We start from the raw sequence: 19,201 nt of genomic DNA on the forward strand, positions 1-19,201 counted from the left end.
GTAAAAGAGAATGATAAAAGTATTGTTATTAACGTTATACTCTTCTGTAAATGCATACAGCCGTAAACAACCGAATCAGATAACAACAGCCATTTTGCTTGTATTTCAACTATCGTACGGTAGTAAGCAATTACCGTAGTTACAGTACAAATGACGTTAAGTAGAATTGGACTGATATACTTTTACATTATACCCTTATTTGGTATGGATTGGCAAGGAAATATACTGCTAAATTTAAGCTGCAAGTTGCAGCTGAGGCTGAGAAAACAATGCTCAAGCTGCTAATGACCATAAATTATCGTGCATCAGCAAGATGGGTGAAACTCGACCGTAATTAAAATTGGAGAGAAAGTATTTTAATCAAAACTACTGGGCATGAAAGAACACATTACTGCTATTTTTATGCTGACAAAGAATAAATACGTAAAGCTCATATTGTGATGAAATCAAGTGAAAATAGCGAAAGGAATCCTGATTTTTTTTACACAAAACAAACGGCCAACACCATCTATTAATGAAAAAAATAGCTAAATTCATTTCACAACGAGACGGGTTTAAGTTATATTTCGACCTAAAAAACATTTCGTATAACGAAAAATAACCTTGCCCCATATAAATAAAGTATCTAGAGATTCATTTACACTAACTAGAAGCAAGAAAAGCGCTCTGAACTGAGTTTGTAAAGTCCCCGCTAAGCGGGTCTTCTATGATGGTGACCCGTTTTCTATGCCGCTCCTAGGATAATGGGTCATGCAGGATCAGCCATACCCAATCATTTAAACTGATCTATGTAAATATTTACCTACTGCTAGCTTGTGTGGCATATGTTTCTTTTGTTCATGTATCAGAATGTTGTCAACTTCATTACTGTCCATTTTTGCAACTCAAGAGTGTATTTATTCATTGTATTTATTGTTAAATGTTATTGACCTCAGGTCACCCTGGTTCTCATTGTATTCCTTGGCGTGACGTCAGTCCGCTGCTATATAAACTGCCTGTGTCCTCAATAAATCAGCAGTAACTTTCGCCTGCTTGTTTCTTTAGCACCTCTTAAAGTGGTGACCCCGCAGTGGTTCCCAGAGCCATTAGTGGACTCACACGGCGACTTAGTCTTGGCTCCAGGAACTACCCACGCCCCTAGCGGACTCATTACGGCGCTGTAACCAGCGTTCGCGCGTGCTGACTCTCATCGGCAAATCACCAGCGTCATTAACGGACTCACACGGCGTGCTCCCAAGTGCGTATTGATGCGAGTATCCCACTCCAATTAAGAGGACTAGAGCGAGCATGAACGCGGACATTCCCTCCCACGTTCAGTTAACCGCGAACCTCGCGGACTCAGACGTTTACCTCCCGCCCATATCACCCGCGCCCTCCCTCGCGCAAAGATTCACGCGCTCCTCCACACCACTACCTGTGCCCCGCACGCTGCCCTGCCCGGGACCCTGCCTGGCAGGACAAGCAAAAGACGCCCTCTCCAGAATCGAGCCCAACGCGGTGCAGCTCGGGATCAACTACGAGGACCTCGCCCGGGAACAGGCTGCCGACCCTGAGACTTCAGCCTACAGCACCTCCATCACGTCCCTGAAGTGGAGGGATGTGGCCCTCGCCCCCGGGGAACCAAAACTCCTCTGCGATGTCAGCACTGGCCAGCCTCGCCCCATGGTGCCCGTAACCCACTGCCGCCAGGTATTCGACGTCATCCATGGGCTGTCCCACCCCTCTGGCAGGACGACGGCCAAGTTGCTGACAGAGAAGTTCGTCTGGCACGGAATGCAGAAGGACGCAAGGACTTGGGCGAGACAGTGTCTTTGGTGCCAAACCAGCAAGATAGGTCGTCACACTGAGTCCGGGGTGGGCGAGTTTCCACAGCCGGGGCAGCGTTTTGGCCACATACACATCGACGTTGTCGGCCCTCTTCTCCCGTCAGGTGGGGCCAAATACCTCCTGACGATAGTCGACCGCTCAACCAGGTGGCCCGAAGCGACGCCCATGCAGGAAGCCACCGCCAGTGCGTGCGCTGAGGCCCTCCTCTCCAGCTGGATCAGCCGGTTCGGTGTCCCAGACCACATAACCACCGACAGGCGACCTGCCTTCCTGTCCGAGTTGTGGTCCGCCCTGGCACGCCTGATGGGAACATCCCACCACACCATCACCGCTCACAACCCTGCAGCCAACGGCTTGGTGGAGAGGTTCCACAGGTCCCTTAAAGCGTCCCTCATGGCCCACTGCACCGCTGAGGATTGGAAATACCAGCTGCTGTGGGTCCTCCTCGGGCTGAGAACCACCCCCAGGGCCAACAGCGACCCGTCTGCAGCGGAGAAAATCTACGGGGAGCCCCTCGTAGTCCTGGGCGAACTGGTACAGAGGACCGCCACAACCTGTCAGTCCAGAGGCTTTGCGACATAGTTGGCAAGTTTGCCCCCTGTAAGCGGACATACACCGACAGGTCGGTCGCCTTCACGCCTCCCGGCTTGTCCTCCACCACCCACGTCTTCGTCAGGGATGATGCTGTCCGCCCACCGTTGACCAGGCCCTACAGGGGGCCCTTCCGCGTGCTGGAGAGGAACAACAAGACTTTCCGTCTCGCCCTTCACGGAAAAGATGACTGGGTGTCGATCGACCGCATCAAGCCCACCCTCCTGGAGGAGGAAACAGACATTACTGCACTGCACCCTCCGCCTGAGCAGTTGTCTCCACAGCCGGGCCGCCGCAGAAGGAGGTCACGGGGCCACCCCCGGAAACATCCGCCCACACCCGCAGCCAGCCGCTCCCCACGCACAGAAACCCCCCTCTCACTTCGCGTAGATGCGGTACTCTTCAATGCCCCAGCAGATAGGTGGATTAATCAGACATTACCCACGTCTTGGGGGGGGAGTATTTGTAAAGTCCCCGCTAAGCGGGTCTTCTATGATGGAGACCCATTTTCTATGCTGCTCCTAGGATAACGGGTCATGCAGGATCAGCCATACCCAATCATTTAAACTGATCTATGTAAATATTTACCTATTACTAGCTTGTGTGGCATATGTTTCTATTGTTCATGTATCAGAATGTTGTCAACTTCATTATTGTCCATTTTTGCAACTCAGCGTGTATTTACTGTATTCATTGTATTTATTGTTAAATGTTACTGACCTCAGGTCACCCTGGTTCTCATTGTATTCCTCGATGTGACGTCAGTCCGCCGCTATATAAACTGCCTGTGTCCTCATAAATCAGCAGTAACTTTCTCCTCCTCGTTTCTTTGGCACCTCTTAAAAGTTAAATACAGCGAAATATACTTACTGCCTAATAGATTTCCAAACCAAAACACTGATCGCAATTTATAATAAAAAATTAATAAAAGAATATATACAATATTATTGGATACAGTGAATTAAAGCATAACATTTTAAAAGATTCCTAGAAAAGATGCATATTCGTTATGTTGATGTTTGTGTAATACAATATGTGAATATAGGGTACAGTATAATGTAGGATAGACAACCGTAAATGTATACGATATACCATAGTGTAGGCTATAGGCTAAGCTAATTCTTGTTTGTTATTCAATTTCTCTTTGTACTGAATTATTATGAGTCACTCTGCAGGAACCTCTAGAATTAGCTGATATTAATAATTATTACTATACCGTGTATGTATTGAGTATACTTTATAGTGTAGACTAGGCTACCATATATGTATACATGGTACTGAATACCCTAGTGTACGCCAGGCTATATTAGAGATACGTTTTTTCCAACAAACAATGGTTTTTTTTTTTTGGAACCTAACCCCATCGTAAGTAGGATGATACCTGTATCAGCATTTTTGGCCTTTTTTGTGTGTGTTTGAACTATCAAAATAGACAGTTATAAGTATTCACGGATTTTAGCTATTTGCGGGTGTGTGGTACACATCCCCTGCAAATATGGGGGGTTTACTGTATACTCAAATGGTGGGATATTCCTAGTGTGGAATTCATGCCGTTCCCAATCTGCTTTATAAAGGTTAAATTGAGGGACATCTTGGCGGGATTATTTTGTAATAATGAAATTAATATTTGGAAATGATCACTGGTGTGCAAGTCATCAACTGTGTTCCAATCCAATCTGTCTACTATACTTGTACATAAAGTCTCCTGAGGGTAACGTTCTGTGTGTTTTTGAAAAGTAAGTGCTGATTTTGTTATTATTTATACAGCACATGTCGTTTGAATCTATGAATTCATCTATTTACTTCCTGCTTTATTTGAGTTAGTACAATTACAGTCCCATACTGGGTTGTGAGCATTAAAATCACCTCCTAGTAATGTAGGTTCCTTGGTATTGTTAAGTATGTCTTCAAGTTTATCAGTGTTGTAGTAATTGTTATGAGGTTGGTTGTACCAATTATAGATTACATAATTATCGCTTTTTTCGGATTTTAATACCTGATATTTGTAAGTCAATACTGTAATGTTTATAGGTACTTTGTCATAACATACTTTGTTATGTACATACAGTACATGGCTGCACCTAAATTTCCTTCTTCTCGTGATGTAGATGCTAAGGTGTATTTACCTATTGTTGACAGTTTTGTTGGCATGTTGTCAACATATCACTGGTTCATATTCTTTTCAGTAATCGTTGTACTTCTCCCAGGTGTAATCTGGTCTGTAGACCATTTATATTCCATTGTATAATATAGCTATTGAAAATATTATGTTAAAGCGGCCAAGGTTTACTTTCATTTTTTGTATTATCAACCTGGGTTTTTCTAATAATTTACTCACGACATTTACTTGTTTTTCTCTATAGTATATTAAGTGTGCAATGCACAAGCAACCTTTTTCACAGGTGCTCAAATTCGTTGATTCTTTTCTCTACATTTCATAAATTTTCTTATAATGTTTGTTAAACCATCCTTTGTTATGTTTTTGTTATTACTGCATATTTCAACGAAACAATCGTTACATCCACATGTGTTTTCATGTACTTTTCTTATTTCATTTGCTCTTCTTGTACCAATTATTGGTGATGGAGTAATCTCTTCTTCCTTGACACAATCATTCTTGTCTATGGTGTGGTTCCCTTCCACTTCTTCAGTGTTTTGGATATCTGCATCCAGAGGTTTTACTATTATTTTAGGAGAAGATAAAGAGTATATTCTTAGCACGTTTTTCTTTATGTTCTTTCTTCATATCCTTTGTGTTTGGTTTAACCAATGTTTCTCTAATAATAGTTGGTTTCTTCGTTTTGGGTGGAGTTCTCTACAAAGGTCTCTTTTTATCTTTAATTTCTAGTCCATCACAACTTTCCTCTACCACTTCTGTGGTAGTATCTTCTTGAGTTATTTGCATTAATATTTCAAATGAATTTGATAAAATATTATCCATATCATTTATACACTTTGCTTCACTGTACTTCCATTGTGCAGCATGTTCTTCAGATCCGCAATATGCGCACAGAGGTACATCTCTACAGTATTTCTTTGCATGCCCATATTTACTACAACTTTGACACTGTAGTGGCTTCGGGACATATGGTCTATTTCTCTGTTTTGGCCCAATATTTTTATTTTTTGAGGTAGATCTTGACCTTCGAATTTTATTTTGGCAATTTTTAAAATTTGCTTATTTCTTTGCTTACTTATTATATTATATATACCTTACAATCTTGGACTCTAGGATATCTTTTTTTAATAGAGTCCAAAAGAATACTCTGTTTGAGTGGTTCTTCACCGTTTCACGAGGCATAATGGTACCCTGAATGCTATTCATAGCGTCATTTTTTTTTTTAATTTTTACATTTATATTATCGTTGTTATAGACATATAGTCCTCAGACTGACTCTTTGCTGTGACTTCTATATGCCACATATTTTCTCTTATCTGTCTAAACAACATTTCTACCATTGAATGTCTGTTTAGCAGGTAGTTTTCTAACTTTAGGGTTGAAATTTTCCATTCTATTTCTAGGGTTAGAAACCTAGACCAACTTCCACTCCCTAAGAGGGTGTCAAAGTGAGTCAAGGTTGGGTCAAGACGATATTTACTTTTTTAGGTTTGCTCTGTGCTGGAGCACAAGGTTCCAGTGTACTGTAATTACATTAAGATTTTTTTTACGTTTTCCTAAACAGTTGTAACGAGGTGGTTCCAGCAGTTGTCAATTGTGCATAGTCGGTACTATTAAAGGGCCCAAGGGTACTCAAATCTTTATTTTTACTTATAATAATGATTTGAGAGGGAGAAAAAATTAACCTGAAACCTTAAAAAGATATCATCAGCTTTTCATGGAGTTTATTCTTCCACCAATGGCACAAGTGAAAGCCGACTCCCAAATGTCCGCGTCCCTACCCTACCTACCCCACAGGGGATGGCACAACATGATTAGAGTGGCCCAAGTGTAAGCCAGACCCGATTGCTAGGACTGAGAGCATTACAAGAATACAATCATCCCCACCCTAATCATGTTATGGGTAAACCGGATAGAATGCCGAGAGTCCTATCCCCAGAACCAGACCCCCCTGGAATCCATGGTCCAGTCCTAAAGAACAGTTCCACCTTTGAGCTATCAATCTGATAACTCTCAGGTCTGAACATTATTGGGCAGTTGATGTTCCTACCACAGTTCCCACTATTTAGTTTCGGATATAAACCCAATCCCAGCTATGTTATCTTTTCCTATTTATCAGGTCCAATAGATTTTACAAAAAGTGGAAAATTCCACGAAATTACTCCAAAAAAATATATAATAACATAAGATACTCTTGCACTCAAACCCAGGAACAAATTCCTGGGGGGTCAAGAACCCCCTCACCACGTCAAGGAGGTTCAACATCAAGCAGGATGAGAGGGAGGAAAGGTGAAAGACGCTTTGTCCTGGTCCCTTTTGGGAGAAAACCAGTCTCCCATCTCCTTGAAAGACTTCTTAGTGGAGGATGAAAGGACAATCTTGGGGAGTCTTGTCCTGTCATCTGGTTGGTTCCTCATTAAAAACGTCGAAACAGGCGAGGACGAGGCTGCTGGGGCGAAAGATGAGGGAAATTTCGCCAATAGGCACCATAGAAGCACCATATGCCAAAGGAGAAGCAGGTTCTTGGTTGATGTCTTCTTCTGAGGAAATCGGGGACAGGTTATCATCCTGAGAAGGCATAGGAGTGGAGGGAGCTTTTTTCAGTAACTCCATAATTTGAGCTAACTGCCACTTAATAGGAGCCAGGGTCCATATGCAAAGGAGTTGACACTTAGGGTCTAACTGGAGGAGGCGAAGGAGACCACGACCTCTGAGAAGACGAAAGAAGCGATGGGTGACAGGGAGTGGAAGCTTGGTGCTCAGAAGCAGGCGCTGGGTTCTCAGGAGCTGATGCTGGGGACTCAGGAATGGGCGCCGGGAGCTAGGGATGTGGCCCCGGATGTTTGGAAGCAGACATCTAGAGCTTATGAGCGGGTGCTGGGTGCTTGGGAGCCAGGTGAGGGTGCTCAGGGGTATATACTGAGAGCTCAAGTGAGAAGGTCTCCAGACTGTCCCATGAAGACAGAAGTGGATGCTGATGGACAGGGACAGGGACAGAAGGGTCAACAGAGTAACTGCAAGATGGCTTGGGACTACTAAGAGACTGCTTGTACCGCTTAACAGGAAGCAGATCTGGACGTCGACCAAGGTTTCTGGAACGGTGCTTAAGAGGTCGGCAAGAGTCCAGGAAACGTTTGTTGTGGTTCCTGTCTACGCTGAAATCATTTGAGAAGCTTGAGAACAACTGATGGGTATCCCCAGACAAGCTTTTCCAGTGGCTGTCTGCCGACACCTGGAAGTGGACTACAGAAGCAGCTGAGGAGGGAGACTACCCATGGACAAACCCCATAGGCCTCCCTTGGATCTTTGGTATGTCTTCTCCCAGGTTTGGGGAACTATCACTTTGCACTTTTTCAGAAAACACTTTTTCCATAATCACTTTAAGGGAAGCTCCTCAATCTGCAACGGTACTTAAGACTAAATTAATTTTCTTGTCAAATCTAGATTCGAGACTGGCAATGGCATTAGGATTGGAAGCAAGGGAGCCAGGTACAGGAGTAGGAGGTTATTCAGTAGGAGGTCAAGGATAGGAGAAACAGTAGGAATAGGAGTCGTCGGGAGAGTAACAGAGCTAACCTCCAAACTAGGTTTTGGTGTAGTCTCTACTCCATGAGATCGTTTATCGGCTCTAGAAGCCGCTTTCCTCTTCCTATCTCTCTCTAATTTGTCTAAATGAAACCTAAGAACCTTCCACTGTTTATTATCCCATGTTGAACATTCATTACAGGTCTTACCAATACTACTAGAGTCCAACATAATTCAAAAATTCTATGGAAAACTAATCAAAATTACGACAATGAACTGCCTATAGCCAAATACGAAATAACAACTGGAATATTAAAAAAAAGCTGCTGCTAATGGCGTCGATGTGTACACCAGAGTTGGGAGAAACAAATTGAGTATAACTGCCAGGTTGTTTTCCGTGTTCCCCAATAGTGGGCAGGGCTGTCACCTAGATAAAAACAGAAGAAGTGCTACCGCTAAATTTAAAAGTTTCCACGCGAGTTAGGAACGTTAGCTATGTACAGTAATTACTCGTTAAGTTACTTATATGAAAATCTAAGATACAGTGGTTGCTTTTTTTCCAGCCCATGTCACAGAGCACATTACAACTGAAAACTCACCCAAGCTGCAAGCCTGGTGAAGGTGAAATTGCTTTCAAAGGAAGAAACATTTGTATGGGCTATTTACGTATGCCAGAAAAAACCAATGAAGCTGTAAGTATGAAGCTGCAAGTATTCAAGCATGTGCTTAATTTAATTGGTCTTCTAAATTAATAACAAAGTCCACACAGGAAAGGTAGTTGTTTTTTATATATCTCCTTATAATAAAATGCAGTGTATCCACATACTTCTGGTGTGTAACAAAAAATCTAGGGCTATTAAACTCCACATTCAAGATTTGACACATCCATCCTGGGGTTAGCTTCTCTCACCACAGACCATACATCATAAAAGTATGCAAAATTATGGTAGTGTATTTTGCTTAGAGCTTTGGGACAGTACGTACTGTCCCTTGCGTCAAGACTTATCATCTTGATTCCATCAAGACTTGACTCCAATCTCATTCAGCCATAACTTTTGATGGTATGGATACAATAGTTTAACAATAAACAGATACTGTACTATATTTATGAGTAGAGTATTTATTTATACAATACAATGGCCACTGCAATAGAATCTAAACTAAATTATTACAAATCAGTGATTCAGGTGGGCTTAACTTTGTTCAACCTGAAACACTTTTCAACAAAAATAATTTTGCTCTTTGCAGATCGATGATGAAGGCTGGCTTTATTCTGGTGATACTGGGAGCTTTGATGAAGATGGATTTCTTCATATAACAGGGCGTATCAAGGAACTCATCATCACTGCTGGGGGTGAAAATATCCCACCAAGAATAATTGAAGATCACATTAAAAAAGAGATACCGTTCCTTAGTTCAGCTATGCTAATTGGAGATAAACGAAAGTAAGTTGAACTTTTGAAAGTGGTGGAGGTTTTTCAGTAGAGTGTGTTCAGATGATAAGATCTTTTTGCAACATCAAAGAAATACTCTGTACTTATTAGTATAAGGAGTTTATGTGCTGATGGGCTTTTTTTATTATTTACAAGTAAAACTGATTGAATAATACTTTGTGAACAATGATTACATCAAAGACATACCAAAGTTTTGTAGCAGTACCTCAACTCAGCAGATTTGTTATTTAATGGACTTTGCCAACGTCAGTGAAAACAATAAAAATATTTTGTACTTACTAGAGGCATTCAGTAATTATAGAAGGATTGTTGGATGGCAGGCTGAGAACAGCAAAACAGACGACCTCGTGTCCTTAATGGATAATAAGCCACTACTGTAGGTATGCTAGAGGCATCAGATGGTGAATGAACAAACAAATGCACTCCCACTGATCAATGCTTTCCTAGCTGTGCCTGTGAGGGTGGAGAGTGAACAAACACATGCACATACAACCAATGCTTTTCTTTCACGGTCTCATACATTTTTATTGACATTACTTAATGCAATACAGTGCCGTACTGTACTTAATACAATACAGTAATGTAGTGTTACACATTTTTCAGTAATATGTACTGTATACATATTTACAGGGTATTATTATTATTATTATTATTATTATTATTATTATTATTAAAACAGTTTAACAAGACCACTGAGCTGACTATCAGCTCTCACAGGGCTGGCCTGATGGGATTTGGATGAAATACCAGGTCTAGGCCAGAGGCCAAGTACTGGGACCAAACAGGTCATTCAGTATGGTGATGAATGAATGAAAATGAAATTAAAAACTGCACAAAGGCATACTCTCTCATACTGGAACACGCTCTCACAATAAATATATTTATACTCATGTTTTCATGGATATTCACTAAAAAGGTATATTAAATTCAGAATAAGTTAAGTAACATTTTAAAATTTTGTTGTTTTAAAATTCATTAGACGTCCTAAGGGTTTTCATATTTTTATTATTTACTTATATTTATATTTTATTAAATCACAGTTCCTCATGGACATTAAAATTGGAATTACAGTACTGAAAATGTAGAAGATTCTGACAAAATTTCCTTCATCGATCTACTTCTGAAATTTGATAATCGTTGAAGTTATATTTTGGACATTCACATAATACATGCTTGACTGTTATCAACACTTTGCACTCTGGGTATTCGGGAGGAGGGCCATGTGGACTGTTCATTCAGTGTCCATGTGTCAAACGAGTATGGCCTATTGAAAGACGCGTCAGAATTACTTGTGTGTGTGTGTGTCTCTCTCTCTGATATGATGAACTCCATTTTCCAATACAGGATTTATGTGTTTTAATTTATTATTTTCAGATTCTACATACCATATACTTTGCCATTTACTTACAATGATTGTTTTCATATATCTTATAGTCACTAATTGGGATTTTGACATTTTCTCTTGTCATGTGGACTGCTTCTTTAGCTGCTTTATCAGCCTCTTTAATTCCTATCCATACATGGGCAGGGCATAATTCAATATTTTTTCCATTATTACATAACTCATGGAGTGAAAACTTAATTGTGTCATACAATATTATTTTTAGATTGTAACTTTGAACGACTTCTATTGCGCTTCTGGAGTCGCTATAAATAAAAAAAATATGATTAAATGGGGCTTCTATAATTATTTTAATGGCTGATGCTATTGCACATAACTCAGCTGTAAATACGGAGGTATTATCTGGTAGAGAGAACTGATCGTATTGTCTTGGGATACTACAGTGTGTTATCTATGGTGTTCTAGGGTATGTGAATAACTTTGTGATAAATATTTTAGGTGTGCACAAATTCTCATTTTATTCGTTATCCAAGGAGGAGGTAATTTTACTATTAAAGGTAATTGTAAACTTATATTCAGCGACTCAAACAATCTAGCTCTAATTGGGAAAGGAGGTGGATGATTGTTTATAAATACATCTCTTAATTCAAATAATGTTTTGGTTGCAGAAACATTTCTCTGAATTCTCAGAGCACTCTTCATTGTTACTAGCTCTCTATGGAGAGAGAAAGAGGGGTAGTTCACCAGATTCAACTTGTAAAGATGACGTTCGAGATGATCTAAAGGATCCTTAACATATTCTAAGGCCTTCATTATGAACTGGGTCTAATGTTTTCAGCGTTGCCTCTGATGCCAAGCCAAATATTTGGTTTCCATAATCAATGACAGACAGCAATGTTGCTTTACACAGTACAGTATGGGTATATCTATCGGCTCCCAAAGTAGTGTTCGATAGATTTTTAATTAGATTACATGCTCTTTTACATTTTGATTTCATGTATGTTATGTGGGCTTTCCAGTTCAAGTGAGTATCAAATACTAATCCCAAAAATTTTGCTGTTTGGCTAATTGGTATTATGATTTCCAATTTTTTAATCCATTTCCACACAATTTTTCCACTTTTCACTTGTATGAAACATGATTGCTTGAGTTTTATCTATGGAATATTTAAAGCCAACAGACGAAACCTATTCATCTATTTTTATTATGCTTTTACTAATTATTCGTTCTGCATGTTTTATTCCAGATGCTGAATAATATATGGCAAAATCATCCATATACAAGTTACTTTTAATTCCAATAGGTAGATTTTTACTGATAACATTTATTGCTGAAGTAAACAGTGTGCCACTAAGGACACTTCCTTGTGGAACACCATTTTCAAGTGAGAAATGTACTTGACAGTACATCATCAATTCTCACTTGAAAAGTGCTATTTGTCAGAAAGTTTTGGATAAACCTAGGTAAATGCCCAAGAATGCTGTTTTCATGTAACGTTTTTAATATTGCATATCTCCATGTAGTACCATATACCTTTTCAATATAAAAAAAGACGGCTATAATAATTTGTTTTCGTTCAAATCCTCTTCGTATGTGGTCTTCTAAGTTAGAAAGAGAATCCAGTGTAGATCTGTTACACTGTGACCCAAATTGAGTGGGAGTCAAAATTTTATTTTCTCGAATGTGCCATGTTAGTCGAGCATTTACCATTTTCTCGAGTAACTTGCATAAGCTACTTGTTAAAGAAATTGGTCTGTAATTGTTTACATTACTGGGATCCTTTCCAGGTTTGGCGATAGGAATAATTATAGCTTTACGCCATTCATCATGAAATAAATTTTGAAGCCATAACTGATTATAAAACTGTAATAAGTATTACTTGGCCAAAGTAGTTAAGTGGCAGATCATCTCAAAACAAATATTGTCACCTCCAAAAGGCAGATTTATTGCTGTTCAAGAGAGCAAATTCCAACTCTTCCATATTACATTTTCAATTATAATATATATCTTCCAATGTTTCAAAATTTATTGTTATTAATTCTATATACTATTTTTCTTTGTGCAGAAGTGTTCATCTAAATTTTTATCCCTACTTACTTTTGCTAAGTTTTCTCCTATTACATTACTTACTTCTTTTGGATCAAGTATTCTTTTCCCATCTTTTAATATGGCATTCTAGGTGGTTTAACATGAGTACCTTTTATTTTCCTGAAAATTTCCCATATTTTTTGTATGGGAGTATTATTAGAGAGATCTGATACATATTTCCTCAGTGAAATTATTCTTCCTTGAATTATTTCTTTTTTTAAATTTTACAGATATTTTATTATATAGAGGTTTTGATGTATCAGTCATTTCTAATAATAATATTCTGTTTTACTTCCTGATCTATTTGAGTTTGTACAATTACAGTCCCATATCGGGTTGTGGGCATTAAAATCACCTACTGTTAATGTAGGTTCCTTGGCAATGTTATCAATGTCGTAATTCTAATTAGGTTGGTTGTATAAGTTATAAATTACATAATTATCGTTTTTATTAGGATTTTAATACTTGATATTTGCAAGTCAGTAATGTTTACAAGTACTTTGTCATAAACTATTTTGCTATGTACATATATGGCTGTACCTAAATTTCTTTCTTCCTCTCGTGATGTTGATGCTAAGGTGTATTTACCTATTGCTGACACAGTTTTGTTGACAATTTGTAAACATAATATTATTAGTTCATATTCTTTTAGTAGTCGTATTTCTCCTAGGTGTAATCTGCTCTGTAGACCATTTACGTTCCAATGTACAATATAGTTATTGAAAATATTTTGTCATAGCGGTCGAGTTTTGCTTTCTTTTTTTCCATTATCAACTTGGATTTTTTCTAACAATTTAGTCACGACATTCATTTGTTTTTCTTTATAATATATTAAGTGTTCAATGCACATGCAACCTTTTTCATGTGTGCTCAAATCAGTAGTCTCCCTTTTTCTATATTTCGTAAAATTTCTTACAATGTTTGTTAAACCATCTTTTGTTATGTTTTTTGTTATTATTGCACAATTCAACGAAAGAATCATTACATCCACATGTGTTTTCATGTATGTTTCTTGTTTCATTTGTTCTTCTTGTACCAATTATTGGTGATGGAACAATCCCCTCTCCCTTTACAGTCATTCTTATCTAGGTTCCCTTCCACTTCTTCAGTGTTTTGGATATCTGTATCCATAGGTTTTACTGTTATTTTAGGAGATAAAGGTATACTGTACTCTTAGCTTGTTTTTCTTTATGTTCTTTCTTCGTATCCTCTGTGTTTGGTTAACCAATGTTTCTCTAATAATGGTTGGTTTCTTCGTTTTGGGTGGAGTTCTCTCCAAAGGTCTCTTTTTATCTTTAATTTCTGGTCCATTAATATTTCAAATGAATCTGATAGAATATTATCCATATCACTTGCATCTGTTTCTTGATTCTTTACTATTTTAGTTTTTTCTGTATATTATTAACTTCTTCTTGAGATTTATTTTGCTGTGTTTTGTTATTTCTATCTGTATTTATTTTTGTTTCATTATTGGTTCTTGTTATTGAAAAATATGTAAGTTTCTTAGCAGGATCTTGAGTTCCCCTCACTTTCAATTCTAATTTAACCTCTTTTATAGACATCCCTATTCTTTCTTGTAACATTTTCAATTCTGAGTTGTATATGTAATACATACAATCTTTGGATCGTGCATGATGATTCTGCCCACAGTTTACATACTTAGGTTCACTGCACTTCCACTGTGTGGTATTTTCAGTAGATTCACAATAAGCGCGTACTGGTTCATCATGACAATTTTGCTTTGTGTGCCTATACTTACTGCAATTTTGAAACTGCAGTGGCTTTGGAACAAAGGGTCTTAACTCTCTATTAGGGCGTAAAATTTTTATTTTTTGAGGTAGACCTTCACCCTCAAAACTTATTTTCGTTATTTTTAATATTTGTTTATTGCTTTTGTTTACTTGGTACAACATATACCTCACAATGCTGGACCTTGGGGTATCTGTTTTTGAGAGTCTGATAGCATTTTCTTATTGATTGGTTTCTTGTCATTTTCAGGAAGTACAACGGTACTCTGAATGCTGTTCATAGTACAGTATCGTGTTTTTTCACTTTTATGTTAAAATTGTCTATATTTTTCAAAGACAAATAGGCTTCAGACTGACTTTTTGTTCTGGCTTCTATAAACCAAGTCTTCTCCTTTATACGTCTGAACGACATTTCTGTCGTTGGATAGCCCTTTGTTGGCCGAGTCGGTTGAGCTTCAGACCGTCATTCGATGGGCCAGAGTTCAATTCCCGCAGCCGGCTGATGAAGAGTTAGAGGAATTTATTTCTGGTGATAGAAATTCATTTCTCGCTATAATGTGGTTCGGATTCCACAATAAGCTGTAGGTCCCGTTGCTAAGTAACCAATTGGTTCTTAGCCACGTAAAATAAGTCTAATCCTTCGGGCCAGCCCTAGGAGAGCTGTTAATCAGCTCAGTGGTCTGGTAAAACTAAGGTATACTTTTTTTTTTTTCTGTCGTTGGATATCTATTTAATAAATAATTTTCTAATTTTAAAGCTGAAATATTTTGGTCACCTTCCACTCCCAAAGCGGGAGTCAAGGTTGGGTCATGTCGATATTTACTGTTTTTTGGGTGTTTTATATGGTGTTAAAGTTTTAATACCACCCTGATTTTGATTATTTGGATTATCCAGAGAATTGTCCATTTCCATGCCGGAAGATTTGCTCTGCACTGGTGCCATCAAAGGGCCTAGGGGTACTCACATCTCTATAGCTACTACTCAGAGATTATAGGAAAAAAAAATTTAAACCTGAAAACCTTAAAAAGATATCATCAGCCTTTCATGGAGTTTATTCTTCCACCATTGGCACAAGTGAGAACCGACTCTCAAATATCCACCCCTACCCTATACCACAGGGGTGGCACAATATGATTAGAGTGGCCCAAGTGTAAGCCAAACCCACTTGCAAGGACTGAGAGTAATACAAGAATACAATCATCTCCACCCTAATCATATCGTGGGCAAACTGGATAGAATGCCGAGAGTCCTATCCCCAGAGCCACACCCCCTTGGAATCTATGGCCAGCCCTAAAGAATAGTTCTGCCCTTGAGGTATCAATCTGATATCTCTCAGGTCGAAACGTTATTAGGTAGTTGATGGTCGTACTACAGTTCCCACTATTTAGCTTCGGATATACTGTAAACCCAATCCCAGCTATGATATCTTTTCCTATTTATCAGGTCCAATAAATTTTAGCAAAAGTGGAACATTCCACAAAAATTAATCCAAAGAAAAATATAATGTTATGTGAGACTCTTGGACTCAAACCCAGTAACAGATTCCTGGGGTTCAAGAGCCCGCCCCCTTACCAAGTCAAGGTGGTCCTAAGTCGAGGCGGATTTACAGGGCATACACAAGTATGCATAGTGTTGGCATGAACTACACACTCATGTGTGTTTGCTTGCCTTTTGTGTGCACGCTCTCTCTCTCTCTCTCTCTGTTTTTTTTTAATAAAAGATTTTAGATTACACAAATTTAAAATGAAACATGATTTGTTTGTTTTTATACTGTGAGGGTTTGTATACTGTATTTTACATAACTTGCACAAACAGTTAAGTACAGGTACATACATATGCTTTTAGAGGCAATTCATTTTGCAGATATGTCTCAAAAGCAATTCTTTTTGCAGATATGTCTCAGAATTTAAATGGCAAGTAAACCAATATTTTAAGTTGAATGATAATTACAAAATACAGGTTCGAATAAGCTATTAATTACATTATATAGAATTCTGCTACACTATTAGCTATGTGAGAAGACACTGGGCTAACCTGTCATGTAGGTTATACACTACTGTTCATTACTTAGCAGATGTTACTTACTGGAAGGGGCAGACTCCTGAGTTGTCCATTAAATTGAGGCACCACAAAGTTATTTGTATTTTTCATAAGTATACAAACCAGAGCCTTTTATGCAGAAGTATTTCTCAGTATGAGTTGGGAATAATAGTTGAAGCTTGGTAGCACGATGGTCAGTTGGTGGTAGGTAGGTGAATGGGGGAAGTTCCCCACTTATCTACCACAAGCAAACCCTTTTTCCTTTGGCATCTGGGATTAATGGGGTGATTGAGGTGAGACTGTGATAAAAGGCTCTAGTTGTCTATACACAGGAAAGATACAAACTACTTCAAAATTCTGAGCTGTTTCTTACAGCAATACAAAACACCACCTTTTATGTAGGAACTCACTCTTTAGGTTGGAGGATAGTCTCTCATCTGGCTCGCAAGGTGAATCTCCACTTGAAGATGCCATGTTCTGAGTCATGATAATGAGCATGGGACCAAAGATTCCTATAACTTCCCATACAGTCTAGCATAGGGATATTAGACTGGTAGGACCCTGAGCCAAAGTGAGATGTGTCTGTGCTCTTACATGAAAAACTTTTGACAACCAAGTGCTGCCTGATTAGGAAAGGAAGCACAAAGTTGGAATACAGCTAGTAACCAAGTCAATCACAATTTGATGGGTTCAGATGACAGCTTTATCATGACCCTCCCCACCCACTGTTAAGAGTGAGAATGGAGAGTCACACCTAAGAGTGTAGCTCCATGATAGGATGCCTGATTGTGAAATCTACCTGCGTCATGGCCCACCCAGCATGTACTCTGACTGACTGCTGCCTCGCTGTGGAATGAAGAAAAGGAAGGAGAGAGAATCCATTAGCTCACCTATCTGATCTCTAATATTATGCCCTCTGAGCGACTTAAGCAGGATGCTTTATTGTCTGAGAGGAGCTTGAGACTACCAAGGACTTGTATGTGACAAACCTTATGGCAAAATGAAGTGAAGGTTGAAATCATCAGACACATGACCTCATTACCTTTGAAACCCAAACATTTTTCTGGAAGCTGGGAATGGCCCAACACCCAAGGTTTTGTGAGCTCTAACTCAGACTGGAGAGCCATCCTTCTTGCATGACAAACCACTTGTCTGCTTGACAGATTCAGGAACTAAAAAGAAAATGTGTTCTTAGATACAAACTTCATGTGCCAGCCAGGACTGCAAAGAGATGCTGACACTGTGGGCCAAGAGATCCAGTTCTTTTAGATGGTGATGCAAGGCTCACACTGTGCACAAAACTATCTTATTTTCTCTCCACTAACAAAGTCTCAGAGGGAAGGAGCCATTAAATTCAAATCTCTCGTCAGAGACTAATGGGGTCTTGAGTTTTCACTAAAATCTCCTGAAAAATGAAAGCAAGAGGGATTCCCAGCCTTGTGTGTGCTGAACAAAATACAAAAGGCTATGCAACTTGCCAACATGCTTTGATAAAATTAAGACAAGCAGAAAAACAGTCTTGTGGATGAGATCTTGATCTGAAGTCAACCCTCAGACTCTACAGCGCCTGACTTAGGCAGCAAGGGATACTTCACATCCCCACCAGGGAAAGTCAGAGCTTGGAAGATCCTACAGGGTTAGATGGAAATACGACCAAACCGAGAGAAAGGGTGGCAGTCCTTGAAAGTCTGTAATGTACCATCTCAAAGGATGACAGACATCCCTTTATATGTGACTACTGAAAAGAGGGGGGATAGCCTACCCCAGCATCTCCCTCCCATTTTTTTCCATGTCTTCCCATCAATCAAGACCTTCATGGGTTGGCCAAAAGGACTGGGAAGATTTCTGATGCTTTCATGATGAAGGACAATCCTTGGCTCCCTGTTGTGGTTCTGAGGAGGTCTGATCCTTCCTAATACCAGACACTCAATGCTTGGACGTTTCCTTCAACGACTGAAGGAGACTGCACAGTACATTATGGTGTCTCAGCTAAAAGGACACGACTTTTCTCCACCGCTGCCGAGAGAGAGAGAGAGAGAGAGAGAGAGAGAGAGAGAGAGAGAGAGAGAGAGAGAGAGAGAGAGACTTGGCCACAGTTTTACATGATGGAAGAGGAAAGCTATCACCGATTCCAACACTACCTCCAGAACTTAGCCTTCTCATCTGCAGATAAGACTCCAGTGATGGCAAAATCAGCAAACATATTCAACCAAAGGTCGGGCCACCATACTGCCTGGAAGGAGGCCATGGCAACTGACTCCATGGCTCCTGAGTCAACATGAAGGGGCGTAGTCTTTGCATCTTTTGGACTGTAGAACTTCCTTTGGTGTGCCCACAGCTGTGAAAGCAGTTTGCTTGATCGAACCTTCTGAACTGCAGACCAGAGTGTTATCCTGATCCAAGACACATCAAACAAACAGCAACTAATGTGGTGGGAACGTGTCTTGCCTCTAGAGTGCACCCTTGA

The 19,201-nt window shown here is 39.5% G+C and overlaps 1 protein-coding gene and 1 long non-coding RNA gene across 3 annotated transcripts in view; one reads left to right on the top strand and one right to left on the bottom strand.

Annotated features, from left to right (window-relative positions):
* Positions 1–19,201, bottom strand: part of LOC136844912 (uncharacterized) — a 511,857-nt gene that overhangs the window by 324,757 nt on the left and 167,899 nt on the right. The window lies entirely within an intron of this gene.
* Positions 1–19,201, top strand: part of LOC136844911 (long-chain-fatty-acid--CoA ligase ACSBG2-like) — a 227,558-nt gene that overhangs the window by 153,946 nt on the left and 54,411 nt on the right. The window contains exons 13-14 of the mRNA XM_067114238.1: positions 8,626–8,754; positions 9,311–9,507. Coding sequence (XP_066970339.1) covers positions 8,626–8,754; positions 9,311–9,507 — 326 coding nt within the window. The remainder of the gene's footprint in view (positions 1–8,625; positions 8,755–9,310; positions 9,508–19,201) is intronic.

The sequence above is a fragment of the Macrobrachium rosenbergii genome, chromosome 13 (genome assembly GCF_040412425.1).
Source record: "Macrobrachium rosenbergii isolate ZJJX-2024 chromosome 13, ASM4041242v1, whole genome shotgun sequence".
NCBI lineage: Eukaryota > Metazoa > Arthropoda > Malacostraca > Decapoda > Palaemonidae > Macrobrachium > Macrobrachium rosenbergii.